Source organism: Aristolochia californica, unplaced genomic scaffold, assembly GCF_029961685.1.
Source record: "Aristolochia californica isolate CCGP_79_NKW_82.1479 unplaced genomic scaffold, dmAriCali1.0.hap1 SCAF_11, whole genome shotgun sequence".
Taxonomy (NCBI): domain Eukaryota; kingdom Viridiplantae; phylum Streptophyta; class Magnoliopsida; order Piperales; family Aristolochiaceae; genus Aristolochia; species Aristolochia californica.
This window is the reverse complement of record NW_027181782.1, coordinates 34,932,729-34,950,741: the sequence shown is the minus strand read 5'-3', so window position 1 is coordinate 34,950,741 and position 18,013 is coordinate 34,932,729. Positions and strand designations below refer to the sequence as shown.

The 18,013-nt window shown below is 39.9% G+C and overlaps 3 protein-coding genes across 3 annotated transcripts; all 3 read right to left on the bottom strand.

Annotated features, from left to right (window-relative positions):
• Positions 1-2,783: 2,783 nt before the first annotated feature.
• LOC137943855 (uncharacterized) lies at positions 2,784-3,308 on the bottom strand. The gene has a single exon (XM_068789283.1). The coding sequence runs from the start codon at positions 3,306-3,308 to the stop codon at positions 2,784-2,786; it is 525 nt and encodes a 174-aa protein (XP_068645384.1).
• A 2,641-nt stretch (positions 3,309-5,949) lies between these two features.
• LOC137944196 (cytokinin dehydrogenase 3-like) lies at positions 5,950-9,045 on the bottom strand. The gene is made up of 5 exons (XM_068789773.1): positions 8,156-9,045; positions 7,928-8,055; positions 7,545-7,805; positions 7,171-7,433; positions 5,950-6,404 (listed from the first exon to the last, which is right to left on the bottom strand). Exons 1-5 carry the CDS (start codon positions 8,733-8,735, stop codon positions 6,020-6,022), a joined length of 1,617 nt encoding a protein of 538 aa, XP_068645874.1. The 5' UTR covers positions 8,736-9,045; the 3' UTR covers positions 5,950-6,019.
• A 5,988-nt stretch (positions 9,046-15,033) lies between these two features.
• On the bottom strand, positions 15,034-17,734 carry LOC137944515 (cysteine-rich receptor-like protein kinase 2). Its single transcript, XM_068790200.1, has 7 exons — positions 16,884-17,734; positions 16,658-16,786; positions 16,437-16,561; positions 16,133-16,346; positions 15,814-16,045; positions 15,585-15,735; positions 15,034-15,497 (listed from the first exon to the last, which is right to left on the bottom strand). The coding sequence occupies exons 1-7, from the start codon at positions 17,656-17,658 to the stop codon at positions 15,183-15,185; spliced, it is 1,941 nt and encodes a 646-aa protein (XP_068646301.1). The 5' UTR covers positions 17,659-17,734; the 3' UTR covers positions 15,034-15,182.
• Positions 17,735-18,013: the final 279 nt, after the last annotated feature.

The window sequence follows — 18,013 nt, the reverse complement described above, 5'->3', positions numbered from 1 at the left end:
TGTAAACCCACTTAAGTGAGAAATAAAAGGCTGATGGGGATCTACTTTTCACCCATCCAGCAGGCTGTATGTCAACCTTCTTCTGCTCTGTTCTCTCTATTTTCTTTATTTCCTCCCCAATTTATCTTCTCTTTTCATTCTTCACAACTTTGACAGCAAGCCCTAATCAAAGAAACCCAATATTTTAGCCTTCTTATACAAAATAAGTCGCACCCTCTTTTCTTATATATATATATATTTTTTTTTAAATGTCACTCCCTATCTGAGAACCCCTCATTTGAGGGGAAGGAGAAGCACTTAAATTATTTTTTTAAATCCTTTATCACAGCATATATAAAAATGTTTATTATTATTTCTTACTGCTTCACAAAATTTCAGAGAAGTTCCCCTTTAGTTCTTAGTTTTACAAGTCCCATGACTTTTTCTAACTGTATTTCTCATTATGTACCTATGCTTAAACACTAAAAGTATCTTCCCGAGTACCTTATATTAGCACCCACATTGTACTTCCTCTTACAACTAAAGTACATCTAATCCCTTAGAGTATAGTTAGCATTGGTTCCTGAAAAAGACCACTTCTATTAATTTCTTCATTATAAGTTAACTATGCCTGACCTGAGAACTATCTTTTTGTGAGTGATGGCCTAAGAACTCACTACAATTGAAAGTAAGAGAGACCAGAAAGTTTTCAACACGAAGAGTAAACAACTTACTACACTCTTAACACTGTCATCCATTGTCTCAATTGAAGTTAAAACCATTGACGTCAAAATCAGACCAAACCAGGAGGTTAGATGGGGTTCAACCAGAACTAGTCCCTTCAACAGTTTTGTTACATGAGCTTCAACCAGAAGTAGTCCCCTCATCAATTTTGAAATTACAAAACGTGGAGTGACATAACAAAACAACTGAAGAAGTCAATTGAGTGGTTCAACCACCATACCAGTGGACTAAACTGGCACCTTCATTGTCCAAAAGAGGGAGGGCAGGGGCCTTCCTGCTCCATCATTGCAGAAAGAAATTTTTGAATGCATGGGAAAGGGGCCAACTTTCCTTGTTGCAGAGATGGCAGAGGTTCTGCCCATATGCGTTACATATTTTAAAATTTAATTATGTTTTTTCAAAAATAAAAAATTAATTATTATGGGTTTTTAAACCTCTGAAGACAACAATCAATGAAAGAATTGAGGTTTTGGATAAGAGATGAGAAGAGGAAGAAGAACCAGCACTCTTCGTGTATTTTCACCAAAAAGAGAAAATAAAGATCTTAACTGATGACCCCTCTCTCAATAAACATATTATAACAAATTACCATAATATATTCACTACAACTAACTATATCTAACACTAGTTATCTGATTAAAAATGTCGCTAACTTCATAATATAATTACATCATGTACCCCAAACCTCTCATAGTAATTCTCAACAAATTCTGTTTATGATGTCATCTCAGTACAAGCACCAGTTCAACCTGGTTGAGCTGGTCCAATTGAAGCTAGCCATTATTCCATATCAATGTCCAGTAGGTAGGCTTGTGAAGACATTGTTTCAAATTGGCCATAGTATCATAATCAAGTCCAGCTTGGGCTCCTTGTATTTTTTCTACAGGTTTTGTGCTTCTTTTATGTATGTGTTATTCATTCCTTTGGGAATTTCTGTAATTACTCTGCTCCTTCACAGGGTCACGTCCTTGCTGCAGGTCACCATTAGCGTGGTCAGAAGCTCCTGAAATGCAAGTGATTAGCATCTTTTACATCTCAGTGGTGAAATTTCACCCTTCTTCCCTCCGAGTTCAGACTGCTGATAATGATGCTTCCAAATAACATCTTCACCTAAGACTTTACCATTTCACTCAATTCCAACATGCAAAAACAGCCCTCTACCGATATATTATGACCTTCTACCATAATCTTCCTCAATCACATATAAGTACACGCCTCTCCCTAATTACTTAAAAAAAAAAAAACATCCTTGAATCCATTCCATCTCCTTTGGCAACCTTGCACTCCTCATCAAGCCACATTTGAGTTGCCTTTCCCATTGTCTGTTTTACACTATAATCTCCTTTGGCAACCTTGCAGTCCTCATCAAGCAACATTTTGAGTTGCCTTTCCCATTGTCTGTTTTACACTATAATCCCCTTTTACAAGAACTGAACGCAACATAGACACCACATAGATCTCCCATAAGTATATCCCCAAATTTTCAGTTTACATTAGCTTATCATTCAGTTAATCAGTTAGAACAAGGACAATTGTATCCCAGGGAATCTCTAAATAAATTCCTATAAACGCCAATGGTTCTCAATGAATTGCGTAAGACTTTCAGGTGGAACAATTGTATAGCCCATTATTAAGCTATTGCAATTACAGCTTTTTAAGAAAAGCTTCAGAATAAAGAAAAATAATACAAAGACTAATAAAATTTTCATGTAAAATTTCATCCAAAAGAAGGCCAAATGCATGAAGTGACAATCAAATTTGAGATCAATTAAGAAGCGAAGCAAAGAAAACGCCCAATACAGAAACAGTACAGAATAAATTCGCAAGGAAGTACAGATATATTTCTATCCCCAAATCGGTCGCAACCAACAATCCCAAATTCACGAAGCTGAGAAATCAACAGACACGAACCAGCTCGAGTTTCATCAAACCACACACAGAATTTCACCAAGTTAATGTGTAATATCATATTTAAAGCAGGCCTACAACCCACAATGCATAAACCACTCGGTCCACGAACACGGTACAATTTCTAAAATCCCCAATCGAAAAACCTAACCCTAATTCCCCTCGTACCCTTTTTTAACGGGGGACGGTGGAAGCTTCGCGTATCCGGTATCGTCCTGAACCGCATCCTCATCGTCCGATTCCCCGTCATGGCTGTTCGTCACAAGGGACCAGACCAAGTACATAGCCGCCGATGTGAGCGCACCGCACCCAACACCAAAGAGCAACGCAACGACGACGCTCAGAATATCCTTAGTCCGATCACGGAGAGAGCTGAAGCCTAAGGGGTTAGGACGGGCGACCTCGGTTTTGTCCAGGAATCGGGCGGATTGACGGAACTCCGGAATGAAGTTAGTGGGGAAATAGCGAGAGGGCTTGGGGTCAACGTCGTTGAACTCGGCGAAGACGAAAAGCTCGGATGGGTTTTGGGTCGCGGAGTCGGAGAATTTGAGGGACGGCCTGAAAGAGGAGATGGTGTAGGAAATGAAGAGGGTTTTGCATGGCCTTGCGCTGGCTCCAATGGCGAGAAGACACATGAGAGAGAGGAGGAGGGGGAGAGATTGACCGGAGGACGCCATAGGAGAACTTTTCTTGCAGGGACAGGCGGAGAGAGAATCGACGGAAGACCCTGACTGGGAATTTCTTACTCCGGAGAACTATATCAGTTTCCTGCTGTGCAATCAACAGTTATTTTTTATTTTCTCCACCTTAAAAACCCATGCGATGAGGAAGAAAGATAAGCCCAATAAACCATAGATGGCCCATGGATAATTAGTCGAGATAAGCCGATGGAGGACTTTAAAGTCTTCTGGGCCGTTACTTATTATTATGATAAGAGATGTACACGTGTGACCTGTGACAAACTCAAGGTTGTGCAAGTAAAATGTGAACACTACCACAGCAATGCACCAACACACCTTTAATAGTTGAGGTTGTACATTTATCTACCCGGGACCACCAATCGTGCTACACATGGGGTGGGGACCATCAAACGAGACTTCTGCGTCTTTTCACCTAAAAATTATTAAAGAGTTATTAGCACTGTGTTACTATAATACCCCCAGGTGCTCTTTTTTATTACCAATAAATTTCGGGTAAAGATTCTGATGACTGGGGCTAAAAGCGGAAAATAATATGGTTGTGTACGCACGTGAAATTCTGGAATCTTATTGGTGGAAACGATTCGGGAAGATCCGGTTGACAGCGACGGTCCAGGAAAAAGTTAGATTACGTAATAATTGTGGAAGATCCATGACGACTCGCATCACTTTCTCGTTAAATAATAATAATAATAATATTCACGTCAAAAATAAATATTTTCACTTGTTTGGCTTAGAAAATAAATATATTTTTTATATTATTTAAGCACTTATGTTTGAAAATTTTGCATAAAGGTCCCTAACATTTTATTAAAATTAGCCTCCATTATTTTTATAGAATTTTTATATTTTTATATATAAATGGGTTGGGAAAATAACTATTATACATTATTTTTATTTTTTAATAAATTAAATTATATTCAAGTATATTAAATCTTAAAATAAGATAATTATTGATAGAAATAATTAAGTTTTAAATAAAAAAACTAATTGTACACAAATGTTATATCAAAGTTAACTATTGGCATGAAATGTAACTTAAGTGTTTACTATTCAATTAATCGATTATTACGAATAATTTAGTTACCACTTCAAGTTTAGTCAACCGATCTGTTACTTATATCGATATTTGGCAATCCCTTTTATTAACTATTTTTTTTATAAAAAAATTATAATATATTTTTAGTACATTTCATTCGATACGTGGAGTATAAACTCATTTTGGAATTTTTCTAATTGTTCTCCACATCATAGAAATAAGTCCACCCATTTATACACATTTAAGTTGACTTAAATCGGGACATCTGAGGGGGTATGAACTTGGCCATGTAATATAACATAATCTTTCCATGTTTATAATATATAATATTAGATATTATCTTACACTTGGGCTTTCATACACATTTAAGTTGACTTAAATCGGTATTTTATTAATATAAAAACTCGAGAAATCTCAGGGGGTATGAACTTGGCCATGTAATATTACCATACTCTTTTGATGTTTATAATATATAATCTTAGATTTATAGCCGCATCGATTAATAGTTATATATATATATATATATATAGATAAATAGAAAGAAAAAAAAAAGTGTTAAGAACCTAACCAATACTATTCAAAAGACCAACATGTTAGGAACTAAAGACATATGTAATTAACCTTAAGACCATAACAGAGACATATTAGCTTAAAATTTTAAGGGCCTAACTTTTGCATCAAATAGTCAATTATTTTTAAAATATTATTATCTCAATAATAGCTGACTATTTATATTTGACCATAATATTTAAAATAAATAATATTTATCTGAATTTGTCAACCATTTTTTATTTCCCAAAAAATATTAAAATAAGCAAATAAGAGCAGCCGAACAATGAAGGAATCAAAATTTAATTGCGTCATTAAATCCGGCGTTTACTTCAAGGCGGCGTGCTTTTCAATGTCAAAGCCATCTCTTTAATCGAGTAGAATCCAATTATCTACAAGTCAACGGCTACGATTCCGTAGGAAGATCCGAACCGGCCCGCCGGCTGGCCGGCTTATGAAACCGGCTCGAAAAGCAAGGACCTTGGTTGTAAACGTAGCCCTCGAGGTACAGGCAGGAAGGGGACGGGTGGATGATGCAAATTGCGGGGAGAGGGTCCTTTGCTGGCTCTTAAGGGCGCACTCCCGCATTCCCAATTAATGAGTTTCGATACCTTGTCTGGTGGTCCACCAGACCACCCTTTATGCTCACATCTATCCTTTTTTAAATAGTTTTTTTAATAATATTTTTTAAATGGGAGGGACCACCCAATTTGTCTAAGTGCCTACGAGACTCTCATAAATAAATAATTTTTAAAAATAAATAATTTTTAAAAATAAATAAACAAATAATAAAATTTATTTATTTATTTTTATGGTGAAGCCGCATATAATAAAATAATATAAAATGATTATTTATAAATAAATTCAAATAATTTGATGATAAAAATAAAATAATTATGAGGACGAATCAAAAATTTAAAATTTATGATTTTGTTTTTATTTCTAAAAATAAAACATCTGAGCCCCTTCTCCCTGTACAAACCCCCTCCTTTCCCCCCCCCAAAAAAAAAAAAAAAAAAACTTATTCTCTAAAGTTGATTCTCCCCCAAATCGAAAACTGAATCCTGTCTTTCTTCCTGATTCCCACTTTTTCTCTGTTCACTCACTGGGAGGTGAGACCATTGATGCTGTATTTTCTCTGGAAGATTCCTTGCCCGGGGGCCAAGATACACGAAGGATCGAATTCCAGTTTTCGCGCCAAAAATCGATCCCATTTCCCACCAAAGTGCGCCCGCCATTGCTGCTCTTGGGTGTAGTGGGGGAGGTACTGTTTGGCTCCCATGGCCGGCCCTCCCGCCGTCTCCGCTATGTACCGGTTCTGCTGCAGTATCTCCTCCAAGCATTCCCTCGAGCAGTCGCTCGGGTTTGCCGACCTCAGCATGCCCACTATGTATACTACCTTCTCCCCTTCTTCTTCTTCCTTTTCTTTCTTCTTCTCCCCATGGCCCCTGGTCGTCGGTAGTAACGCTGACGTGTTTGAATTCCACCTGCGATGGATTCAAGAATCAGTTTTTTTTTTCCTTTTTAAATGAGAATGCAGGAATCAGTTGTTAATGGTGTGTTTATGCATTAGAATTGGAAGAGGCCGACAAGGAGCATGGGGTGCAGAGATTTTGTATCTGCAGGTTGCAGCGGAGGTGAAAAAGATGAATCAAGCGAAAGAAGAAAACCCACCTAGAGAAGAGTGTTTCCTGAAACAAACCAGTACAAAGATCTCGTCTACATCAGACTTTTATTTCCTTTCCGTATGAGGAGAGAGAAAACAAGAAAGCACATACAGGCCACTGAGTTGTATTTAGGGCAAGCTTTCGATCACTCGGGTTTAAGGTTGCAAAGAAAAGGCCAATATGTCAACCTCAATCAATTCTCCTTTCTGGAGTGTCTCTGGAGCTAAGCTAACAAAAGTGGAAAAAAAGCAGGATCTTGTGGCTGATGCGATAAGGATGAGACATTGTTGAACTGTCTGTTCTGATGGCAGGTCGGAGGAAGCAGAGATGCATTTAAAAGGAAAAGAAGTTTTGCTTTCCATTGTAAAAAACGGGTTTTTTAGTTCATGTTCTGATTCAGATTAGATAAGAAGATTCAATTATGCGCCCAATCAAGAGACAAAGTGGAAGATGCAAAACCGAAAGCCAAGATGGAACTTTTGGCTGAAAATATTTATGATCTCCTTTTAACTTTTTTAAGTTTTTATCTCTCTGTAACTTGAAATAAGCAGGAGCAGTGTGGCAGAGATGAGATTTACTTCCTTACTTGTCTCTGAGAATGGGATATAGGAGGATTGGTCCCCCGAAGGTATCTGGGGAGATGGTGTCGAGCAGCAGCTCTGTGAATCTTTTGATTCCTGACCGCGGCACAAACATGTTCAGCCATGGGTGTGAAACATCCCATAACCCTCTGCTCTTCAGGCTCAACTCCTCCATTCTCACCCTATTCAGGAAATCAAAATAGGATACTTCGACACTGTAGATCCTTGAAGGCATGAAATTCAGATGTTTTGCTATGTCTTCCACAACCTTGAGGGAGAAGAAGAAAAGGAGGAATTCAAATTCTGGGACCCATTAAAGATGACATTAAAGAAAGGATGATTCACTCGAGATTAAAGCAGATTTGAGCCAAACAATTACTTGGTCTGCATCGGATTCCTCTGCCGGCTGGTTATGAACTACGAATTCAATGCAGTAGTAGACAGCTGGGCTGCCCCCTGCATGGAAATCTGGAGTGAAATCTAAATGGGAGGGGAAGGCTACGAAAGAACTGTGCAGAGATTGCTCGCTCAGCACCATAAATCCTTCTACATAATCAACCTTGTCTGCTATTGAAACCAGAAGCTCCTGGTCTTTGGTGAAATTATCGAAGTCGTCGTAGAAGGCTCTGACCCATTTCACCTAAACAAAGGATTAACGACAAATCCCTGAGACTCGATGGAAAGAACCCAGTGTGGAATTCGGAAAAAGAAAGAAACAGATTACAGAATCTGAAACAAAAAAAAGAGCAGCAGTCAGCTTACTTTCTCAGGAGCATCTTGTAGCAGGATTCTGGCACTTGTTATTATGCCGAATTGGCCAAGCCCACCCAGAACTGCATTAAAGAGCTCAGAGCTTTGAGTGGGGGAGCAGGTCACAAGGTCTCCTTTCCCTGAAAAAAAAAAAAAAGAACAAACAGAAAAAATGTTAATTTTTTGTGAACAACAGAGCTTGGTAATTCATTAATGGTATTCGCTGTTCCATCGAATTACCAGTCACGACATCGAGCTGAAGGACGTTACTGATCTGAGGACCATGTTTGAAAGTCTGCCCACTGATTCCGGCATTAGAGAGAGTCCCACCGATGGTGAGGTAAAGATAATCAGTCCATGATTTTGGAGCCAGGCCATGTGTCAGGCTCTCTTCCAGGAGCTCCACCCAGAGAGTGCCTCCACTCACGTCCGCGTAAGAAGAACCCGAGTCCCCTGCTCCCTTTTTGTGGATTTTAATCGTAGAAGGAAGAGAATCCATCTCAATAACAATGCCATTGAGAGCTTGAGCCTGGCCATGGATAGAGTGGCCTTCTCCTTTTGCTGCAACGGTGACCATGCTAAAAGAAGAAGCAGAAAGGAACTTTAACAGTTGAGAGATTTCTCTGGGAGATCGAGGCCTGAGAACTGCGGAAGGAGAGTTGAAGACGATCCTACCGAAGTCTTGAGAGGCCCCGTTCGTTCTTTGGAGGAAGTTCAAGGGACCAAAATCAGTTGGGCTCTGGATGAATTTGAAGGGAGAAGAGAGGACTAAAAGAACAAGAAAGACGTTAACAGTAGTAAAGAAAACAGAAAACTCCATTAGAGGTTTATATTATCTTATTGTTCGAGCTTCAAGGAAGAAGATAATCCAGTAATACAAGCAGAAAGATCCTTCCAGCGATTTCTCGCTGCAGACGAGAACAGCTTCCGCAACTACAGAGAACTACAGCAAATCCCTCCAAAGAAGCATTGAGAGCTCGATTGACGAACCTTCTCAGTTCAACAGAAAACTAAAACATCAAGAAACGTTCAAGGTGGGTCATTCGTCGTCGTCACAAACAAAAAACCAGGAAAGAAACTCCAAAACCGATATCAAAGAGGAGAGATTGAAATGGTGCGTCTTTCGACTAGCAAAAAGACGGGAAAGAAAATCACTCGAACCAGAAGGATACCACAAGAACAGTTGGACCAGGAAGAACGATTAGCAGTTTTTTTTTAAAAAAAAAACTCTTGTCAGATGAGAACTCCTCTGACTTCGAAGAAACCGAAAAGCCCACAAAAAAAACTAAAAAATGAAAATCAGAGAAACCGGAACGCTCTGATGGGTTTTCTGCAAATTTGAGAGGCAGAGAGAAGAGGCAGCATTAATATCCCAAAAGGAGAAGCTGTCACGGAGAAAAAGTACCCATGTGAGCCCTCTACTCCTTCCGGATTATCTCTGATGGCTTCCTCTGTTTCTTGCCTTGAATACAACTCCTGATTTCTCTCCTCCCAGACTCATTCGGATAAAAACAGACGAACAGAGACTTTAATAACAATAAAGCAAAACATCTACGAAGATAAAAGCAGAGAGGTGGAAGAGAAGAATACAGGGCAACCGCAAAGATGGATCTCATTTCTGCTGCTACTGTGTTGTATTTATAGAGACATGGGTGAGAGAATTTTCTGGCTCCGGTTCGAATCCTAGGGGACCCCAATCCAGACAGAAAGATGAGTATGAGCTTTCATCTTCCCTTTATTAGATTTTCTTTCTCCTGTTTCACATAATTCCTCCATTATTTAATGGCATGGAATATATCTAGCCATGATAGACCAAGATCTGCAGAAAAGAACTGCTCCCTTTTGTGGATTTATTTTTTCAAAACCCAGGTAGGGAATTACTTTTTATACTATCAAACTCATCCCTGATGTCATCTCCATGAGTACAATACAGACAAGCAGATGGGGGGTTCAAAGTTTTAACTCAACCTGAAGTTCTGGAACTGGAAGATGAGCAACCGAATAACCCTAGATGGTAATTAATTTCCATTGGTCTTTGGGTTTTTTAAGATTAAGAAGGTATTAATATAATATACATCTTGGGATTTGGAATGCTTGCCATTTCTTCACTCTTTCTCATTGCTATCAACCTTGGATTTGTGAAATAATATATATAACAGCCCCAGATGATCAGATTCTGGTGCCAGGCCCCTTTGGATTAAGCTTTTTATTTCAAATGGAATGTTGATTATCTTCATTTCAAGAGATTTTCATAGAACTTGGGTAATTATCATATCAGCAACTTGGGCAACTTTATGGGGGGGGGGGGGGGGGAGAAAACAAAAGAGACTGCTTTTTAAGAAGGAGAAAAAAACAAAAACTCAAGTCATGATCCATGATTCTTGAATCATACAACATGAGCAGGCAAAACAAAGGACATATTTTCAAATTGACACCCAGTAAAAGCTGAATCCATTTGAGCTGTACTGGAAGATCGTGTACTTGTCAAGCTCCCTGAAGACAAATCATCCCGATCTTACTTTCCAAGGTTGAAAATAAGTGTTTCGATTTGTTTCTTTTTGTTTTCAAATAGTTTTATGTTTTTCATGGGTTTCTTATTGAATTCGAGTGGGATTTCCAGAGCATTTTTCTTGAATCCAGCTGGTCTCAATCGCTCAAGAACACTGGTGAACTGCTTTTAAATTGTTTTTAGTACATCAAATCCATCAGAAACACCTCAAAGAACGTTAAAGTGGTTAAAGAATTGTCCTTAAAAGAGAGGCATGACCCACTGGACCAAAAGAAATGCAGAAAAAAGAAAAGAAAAAACAGATTGAGTTGCTTCTGTTTACAGCAAAATAAGAGGAAGACGAAATGAATTAGAGTAACGGCAACCACAAGGATGAGGAAGAAGAAGACCAAAAATTACTTTTTCCCAAGGTAACAACTTTTTCTTGTGTTAGATTGTGCCAAAAAGGAGAAAAGAACAGGAGCGGACCCGACAACTTGAAAGGGCTCAAATCTTGGCCCTATCATCAGCATAGACTTTTTTCACGTAAATGAGTTTCATTCAAGGGCCCTACTCAAAATTCCCTTAAGATCAGAGGAGAGTCAAATTTGACTGCTCGTAGAGTAGCCAAGTGTTTTAAGTATCGAATGACACATGAGATTTTGATATAGGCAATATGATATTATTTATAGTCATAACTTAATTTTAACCCGTAAATTTCTATAGGGTTCTCAAAATTATGAGTAACCCCATTAGGGCTTCATTCCTCTCAACCAGGAAGGGAGTTATTTTCCCCTTTAATATGTTCAATCTCAAAATCAAATACGCTTAATTCCGCCTACTATCTTGTAAAGATTTACTTAAATGCTAATTTATTTACATCCTTTTGAAGGATTTGCTTAGTAGGAAAACAATCTATTATGAGTAAAAAAAATTGATTTAATAGATCATATTGAAATTTGCAAATACATTGGATAATAGCAAAAATTTCTTGTTTCACAATAGAATAATTTAATTGTTATTTTTTATTTTATTTTTTACTTAACACAATCCCCGAATTATACCAATGCACAAACAAAAAAATATATATCGCGACATATTTTAAGGGTTTCAATATGATATCTGCTACAGATACGATCAGCCCGGTCGAGACAGTAGAACGAATTATGAAAAAATAAAAATATAAAATAAAACCAAGTAGCTCACATAGGACATGTCGGCACCAAAGAAGGGTGCCCCCACCTTCAAAATACTAGGTTATGGTGGTGGTGCCATCCTTATCACTACAAAATCTGATCTCTTAGAGCATTGAGAAGACACCTACTTGATAATTATCCACCTAATTGGATCATTTTAAAGTTTTGGAGGGTCCTCATGTTCTGCCATGAACAGTACCAGCAAAGGTGCTCAACAGTGACACCACAAGTAGGTTTTCTACTTTTCTTCTAGCTCTAGAAAGCCACAACTGAAAGGACTTCCTTTTCTCTTGTGACAACAGGGAACCTCAAACATGCTGAAGGGGGACTTCCTTTTCAATTCTCTTGTCACAGCTCAAAAAGGGGCTTTGGAGAGACCAAAACCTTTGTTGTTGTGTCCACAGAGATTCTCAGTTGGAAAAGCAGAGAGGACTCATTGCAAACAAGTTTCACATGGTGGTCCAAGCCACCTCCTACACTTCTATTGCCTCTTCTTTTCTACCAAACTCAAGTCAAGCTGCTCTTTTTCTCTTCCAACTGGCCTCACTTACTCAACTAATTATCAACCTCATCTCATCAACCAAATCCTTTCTACAATCCCATATTCCCTTCCCAAACTATAAAAAACAAAAAAATTCCCTTGAGTTAGGGGTTTGGACTCGCCTCTCCTATTTTTCCAACTCATTAAGTCGGTTCTCAATTTCGAGTCATAATTCAATAGTATGGACTAATATTAACCAATACACCCTCATTGACTTTCAAAAATCCGATCTATATCAAGCCGGTACATTACAATTGAAGGCAATTCCTCCTCTCCACACCACTTAACCAGGTTGACCCAAAGTTGGGAGGAACTAGTGGAGTTAGGGGTTCGGAATCGTATCCACTACTCCAAAGTCTAGTTTTTCGATTTAGAAAATTCAGTTCAAGGCAAACCAACCTGGATTTCATCACAACAAAGTATATCCTCCGGTACACTAAAAATAAAGGGAATTCATGCTTAGGGTTTTACTGTGGCAGTTGAGTCTTAATAGAGTAAATGAGCTTCAAGTTAGGGTTTCAATAGCCAAACAACTATGGTGGAGATCTTAGGTTGATTTAGTAAGGTGCCCCCTGCTTTAAAGGCAAGGCTGTAGCATTTGATTATGAGTTAGAAAATAAGGGCAGGGAAAAGAGTTTTTTAAGTCATGGGAGCTTAAAATTTCCAAGGGATGATAGCTATGCATATGAGAAGAGGGTGCTTTGTCTCTCCAGAAGCATCAACAATTGATAATTTTCTTCTGGTTTGGATCATGCAACCCTCTGCTGCTCCCAAAGAGGAAGGCACCATCAACATGGGTGATGTTTTCTTTTTCTTCTCTCCTCCCTGTCCCATTTCCCTGTCTGAAATAGCTTATATTATCTTCTACTTGCATTTGATTATTACTCCCTCCCCCTTCTCTCTCTTTGCTCTTTCTCTGTTTTTATAGTCACTTCAGAGGCAAGGTGTTTGTTTCAACCCCAATATTGGGGAATGGTGTTGGCTTTTCTCTTGTAATCTATATCATATAAGAATCATAAAAACAGTGAAGAATGATCATTTCTGCTGTCACTAAGACAACCCATGTCTTTACTTGGTCTGAGTAAGATGGGAAGCAGAATTCCTCCAAAATGCACTCTGGCCATGTCTTCTTCTTCATTATTAAATTCTTGGGTTTGCTCATTTTCCCCCCCCTCAGACTGGACCATCCACTCAGAACTGTCCTTAACTCCCCATGAAAGGACAGAATAACTCTCTCTATAACAATCCCAATGCATGTTGCTGCCATTTTTTCTCGTGTACTGTATTTGGAGGTTTATAATCTGTCTTGCATGTCTGGTATGAATATTTTATTCCCAAGCTTAGTTGTCCAGATTGCCTCCATTTGTCTTCTCTCTCCCCTTTGGCTATTTTCCTTGGTTGGTAGCCTGAAGCTTCTGTTTTTCTCCCCCATGATAACACCTGCCCGATTCCAATCTTCCAGATGATGAAGAATCTCTCGAGGGTTCTTTGCATCCTTCACCACTAAAATAAGAGATGATTGAAGCCCTATTAGTCTTTTCAAAATTGGTTGTTCTAACTTTGAAGCAATTTCAAATGCCATACCTGACAAAGCCATTACTGAACCAATTACAGGATTAAAGACCATCTAATACTCTACAGTCTACACATCTTAATCAATCTTTTCCAAGAAAAGATTGAGTCTTCCCTTCAAATCTCAAACCGTATCTATGCATTCTTACCAGATCTCTTACCAGATCTATGCAGCCTGATCTGTACCATTTTGATCAGAATGAAAATTATTCATTTTCCTGGTCTTCGTCTTCCTCGGGGGGCTCTGAAAGTAGAAAAATTGGACCAGTTACAGATGTCAAAAATTAATAAAAACAGGATTTGGGATCAGATTTGGTAATTCGCCTCAGTCTTAAGGTTGCTGCTTGGGAGATCTGCAGCCATCAGCAGCTAAACTCAACTAGCATCTCTAAATTATTATTCAATTAGGACTGGGTGGGCAAGGGTGGTTTGGCTGGATTCTGCAAAATTTGGAGGAAAATGAGAGTGATAATGACTTAATGGCTTTTGTATTGAGGGGTTGGATAGTGTCCTTTATATTTGTTTAGAATCTTGGTGACATCAACAAGACCAATCCAACCTTGTTGGGATCATGGGTTTTATTCTTGGGCTTCAAAAACATTTTGGTGGATCTCTTGGGTTTAATTATTTATGATCCATTTTATTTAAATTAATAGTTGTCGTGGATATGGACTTCTAACCCATAATGGGCTGGTAAAAGACAACCCATATTTTCTCAATAAAAACCCAGTCCAGGTAAATTAATTTGTTTAAAAATATATATTAATTTTAAATAGATAAAAAATCAAATATTTTGATTAAAAACAGAATTCCAATTAAATTTAAAAAAATAAACTAATTTAAATTTGGGAGACAGCGGCGGGGATGAAGGAGAGGACGTCGGCGGCGGAGAGATAGTAGCAGCACTGGAAGAGAGCTTAGACGGGAACGGAGGCGCGCGCTCGCTCTGCGGACGCGAACCGGGAGAAAGATACGACGGCGGCATGGAGGTCAGAGAAGGTGGCATTGAAATGGGAGAAAAAATGTACTGGTTCGTGCCGTTGTACTGGTTACAGCCTTTCTTGAGTATCCCAGAAACCGATGGTACTCCGTTGGGTCTCTGAATCTGCTATCCATAAACAAATTCTCTGCAACTGACAAACTCAGAGAAAACAAAAAGCTGGGCGAATTATAGAAGAAGAGAGGAAATAGATAACTGCTTCCTCGTCTTCTTCTCGTTAGTCACAGTCCCAACTAAAGTGTGGTTACAGGTTTGTTTAGGTAGTCCAAATTTCACAACCCAATTTCATAGAGTGCAAACTGATATTCAGCCATTATTTTGTAATCCAAACAGTAGTTTTGTTTCCTCTTGGTCAATTTATTGGAAAATTACAGACTGTAGTACTAAATGTGGAAGACGATCTTAGTAGAGGTGGAGAAAAGGGTTTATAATTATTTCCTTTTTATGGACTAATTGCGAGATGACAGAGGTCATCTAGCAGAGAACCGAGAAATCGAGATGGTAGCATTAGAAGCGGAAGACGACCCAGTTGAGGTGGAACTGTCTCCTCGAGCTCTGTTCGTCGCTTCGATGAAGGTGGGTCTGGTCGGAGCCCTGGAAGTCCCCTCTCTGCTCAGAAGCATCACCACAACTTCAGACATGGTCGGCCTTGAAGACACTGTCGACTGAGTGCAGAGCAGAGCTACTTCTATCACCTTCTTCATCTCATCTTCCCGGTACTCGTTCTTGTCCAGCTTTTCATCTACCAGTCTCATCAAGGAATCAGTCTCGTACAATTTCCAGGCCTGATTACAGTAACCATATGTCTTTAGAATTAGAACGAAGAATCTGTTAATAGAATTTGTATCAGTTGCATGCGAGAATATATTCACCCATTCAAGAAGGTATTGAGTGACAGGTTCGAGCTTTATGTCGTTGCTCTTCCGGCCGCCTATGATTTCCAGGACGACCACGCCGAAGCTGTAAGTGTCAACCTTCTCTGAGAGCTGGCCATGGATTGCGTATTCTGGTGCTGTGTATCCTCTGCAACAGTCGAGTGTTTGAGAATTAATAAACTGTGAAGAAGGAGGTGAAGGAAAAGTTGGGTTATGCTGTGATTACAATGTTCCTGCGAATTTGGTGCTGAGATGACTCTGATTCTCAGGAAGAAGCCTTGCTAGCCCAAAATCTGCGATTTTGGCCTGAAGGTCGTCATCGAGGAGAATGTTACTGGATTTGATGTCTCGATGAATGATACAGACATGGAATTCGTCGTGCAGGTATGCGAGTCCACGAGCAATACCCACGATTATATCGAATCTCTGTTTCCAGTTGAGAGATCCACTTCTATCACCTGGTGAAGATGATCATCGATCGGAATGAATTATCAATCAAGAGAGAGGTTAAATCAACTGAAACAAGAGACGGGGAGTGGGATTACCAAATAAGAATTTGTCGAGACTTTTGTTGGCCATGAATTCGTAAACCAGCAGAAGTTCTGGCCCTTTGCTGCAACATCCGAGGAGACGAACCAGGTTTCGATGATGAACGTTGCTTATAAGCTTCACTTCGCTTTTGAAATTGGCCTGCACTCTGTGGTCCTGAGTGATTGCTAGCTTCTTCACTGCTACTTTATTCCCGTTCTTCAGAAGACCCTGATAGAGAATTCGATTAAGGGCGTTTCAAAATTTCTATGCGTTTCCTGTAATCGTTTCGTTACTATATTTTCAGAGTGAAGAACGAACCATGTATACGCCTCCGAAGCCTCCTTCTCCCAGTTTGTTTTCTTCGGAAAAATTATTGGTGGCAGATTTTAGGTCCTTATAATGGAAATTTACAGGGCCACGGAGCTCTGTCGCTCCTAATATATCTGCTAAGAGAGAATTAGATTGCAGAAACAGAGAAGTTAATGGATGTAATCCCACTTTGGAAAGTTCAGAATCAGAAAGCAGCAAAAAGTTCAGACCTCTATCATTCCTCGTCTTCTCCACCCTCGTTAATCGCTTGAGAAGGTAGAAAAGAAAAACAAGAAGTAGAAGAAAGCCGGCTCCCCCTGCTACACCTCCGATAATGGCGTTCTTCTTACTTGATCCTCCTGCATATACAACTAGGTTCTTTATTCAGAACCAAAATTCAATTTTTTTTCCTCGAATTTGCAGTTTGATCAGTACTTCAAGGTTGAAGATTCCTACCTTTCCGCAAGAAAGGCGCGAGATCGATCGTCTGGTTGGCCCCAAAGAAGGCCGTGCTGGAGTACCTCAAAAAGCAGCCGGCGTCGAATGCCATCCCCTGTTTCTCGGGCAGGCACCTCTGCATATTACTGTAAGCAACCTTCAAACAATCCCCGCAGCCGCTCTGTGTCACCATCTCCACGCACTGGGCCACGGCGTACAAGCTGTCCCTCCTCACCGCCGCGAAATACCTATTAATCCTCGGCGTCGCCGCCACCAAATCCTGCAGCAATCCCTGAGCGGAGGCGTTGAAGCTGCCGGTCTCCTGCGCCGTCTCGTTGCCGCATAGTATCCCATTGCCAGGCAGCGTCGTCTGGTCGTAGAACACGTTGCTCTCGTACCTGAGGAAGCAGCCGTCATAGATGACACGCGCGCCATTGGCTGCGGAGCAGTTGCGGATTTGGGCTGCGGCGGCGGAGAAGCAAGAAAGGCAGTCTGCGGAGGAGAGGTAGTTTCGGCACTGGAAGAGGACGTAGAGAGGATCGGTGGCGCGCGCTCGATCCACGACGGCGAAGTGGGAGGAAGACACGACGTCGCCGCGAATGTCAGAGAAGGTGGCGTTGAGATTGGAGAAGAATTCGGACGGGTTCGTGACGTTGTACTGGCTGCAGCCTTTATTGAGTAGTTTTATTTGAGGATCTGATGAAACTCCGCCGGCGAAGAGGACGATTGAAACAGCCGAGAATGCGAAGAAGGAGAAGAAGAAGAAATCTGGGTCAATGAATCTGATCCCCATGATCGGATTCTCTGCAACAGACTTTCGAGAATCTGAAGAAACTAATTTGTGTTGTTCAGTATCAAAACGTGGAACAGGATCTACATATTCATGACCGAAACGACTGAACCCAGCTCGAGTTGGATTTAACAACTAGATATTTTTCTGGGGAGAAACCAATCTGGAGTCAAAACTGAAGTTGGGATTAGATTCATGTCTACATCCGCTCTACAGGATCTGCTCAGACACAACGAAAAGTCTTTTTTTTGTTTGAGTTCTCACATTGACTGATCGCTGAATCAGAGGACAGTAAACCAGAAAGTAGCAGAGAAAAACATTCTATAACAAGACAAAAACCAGAACTTCGCACCTAAAT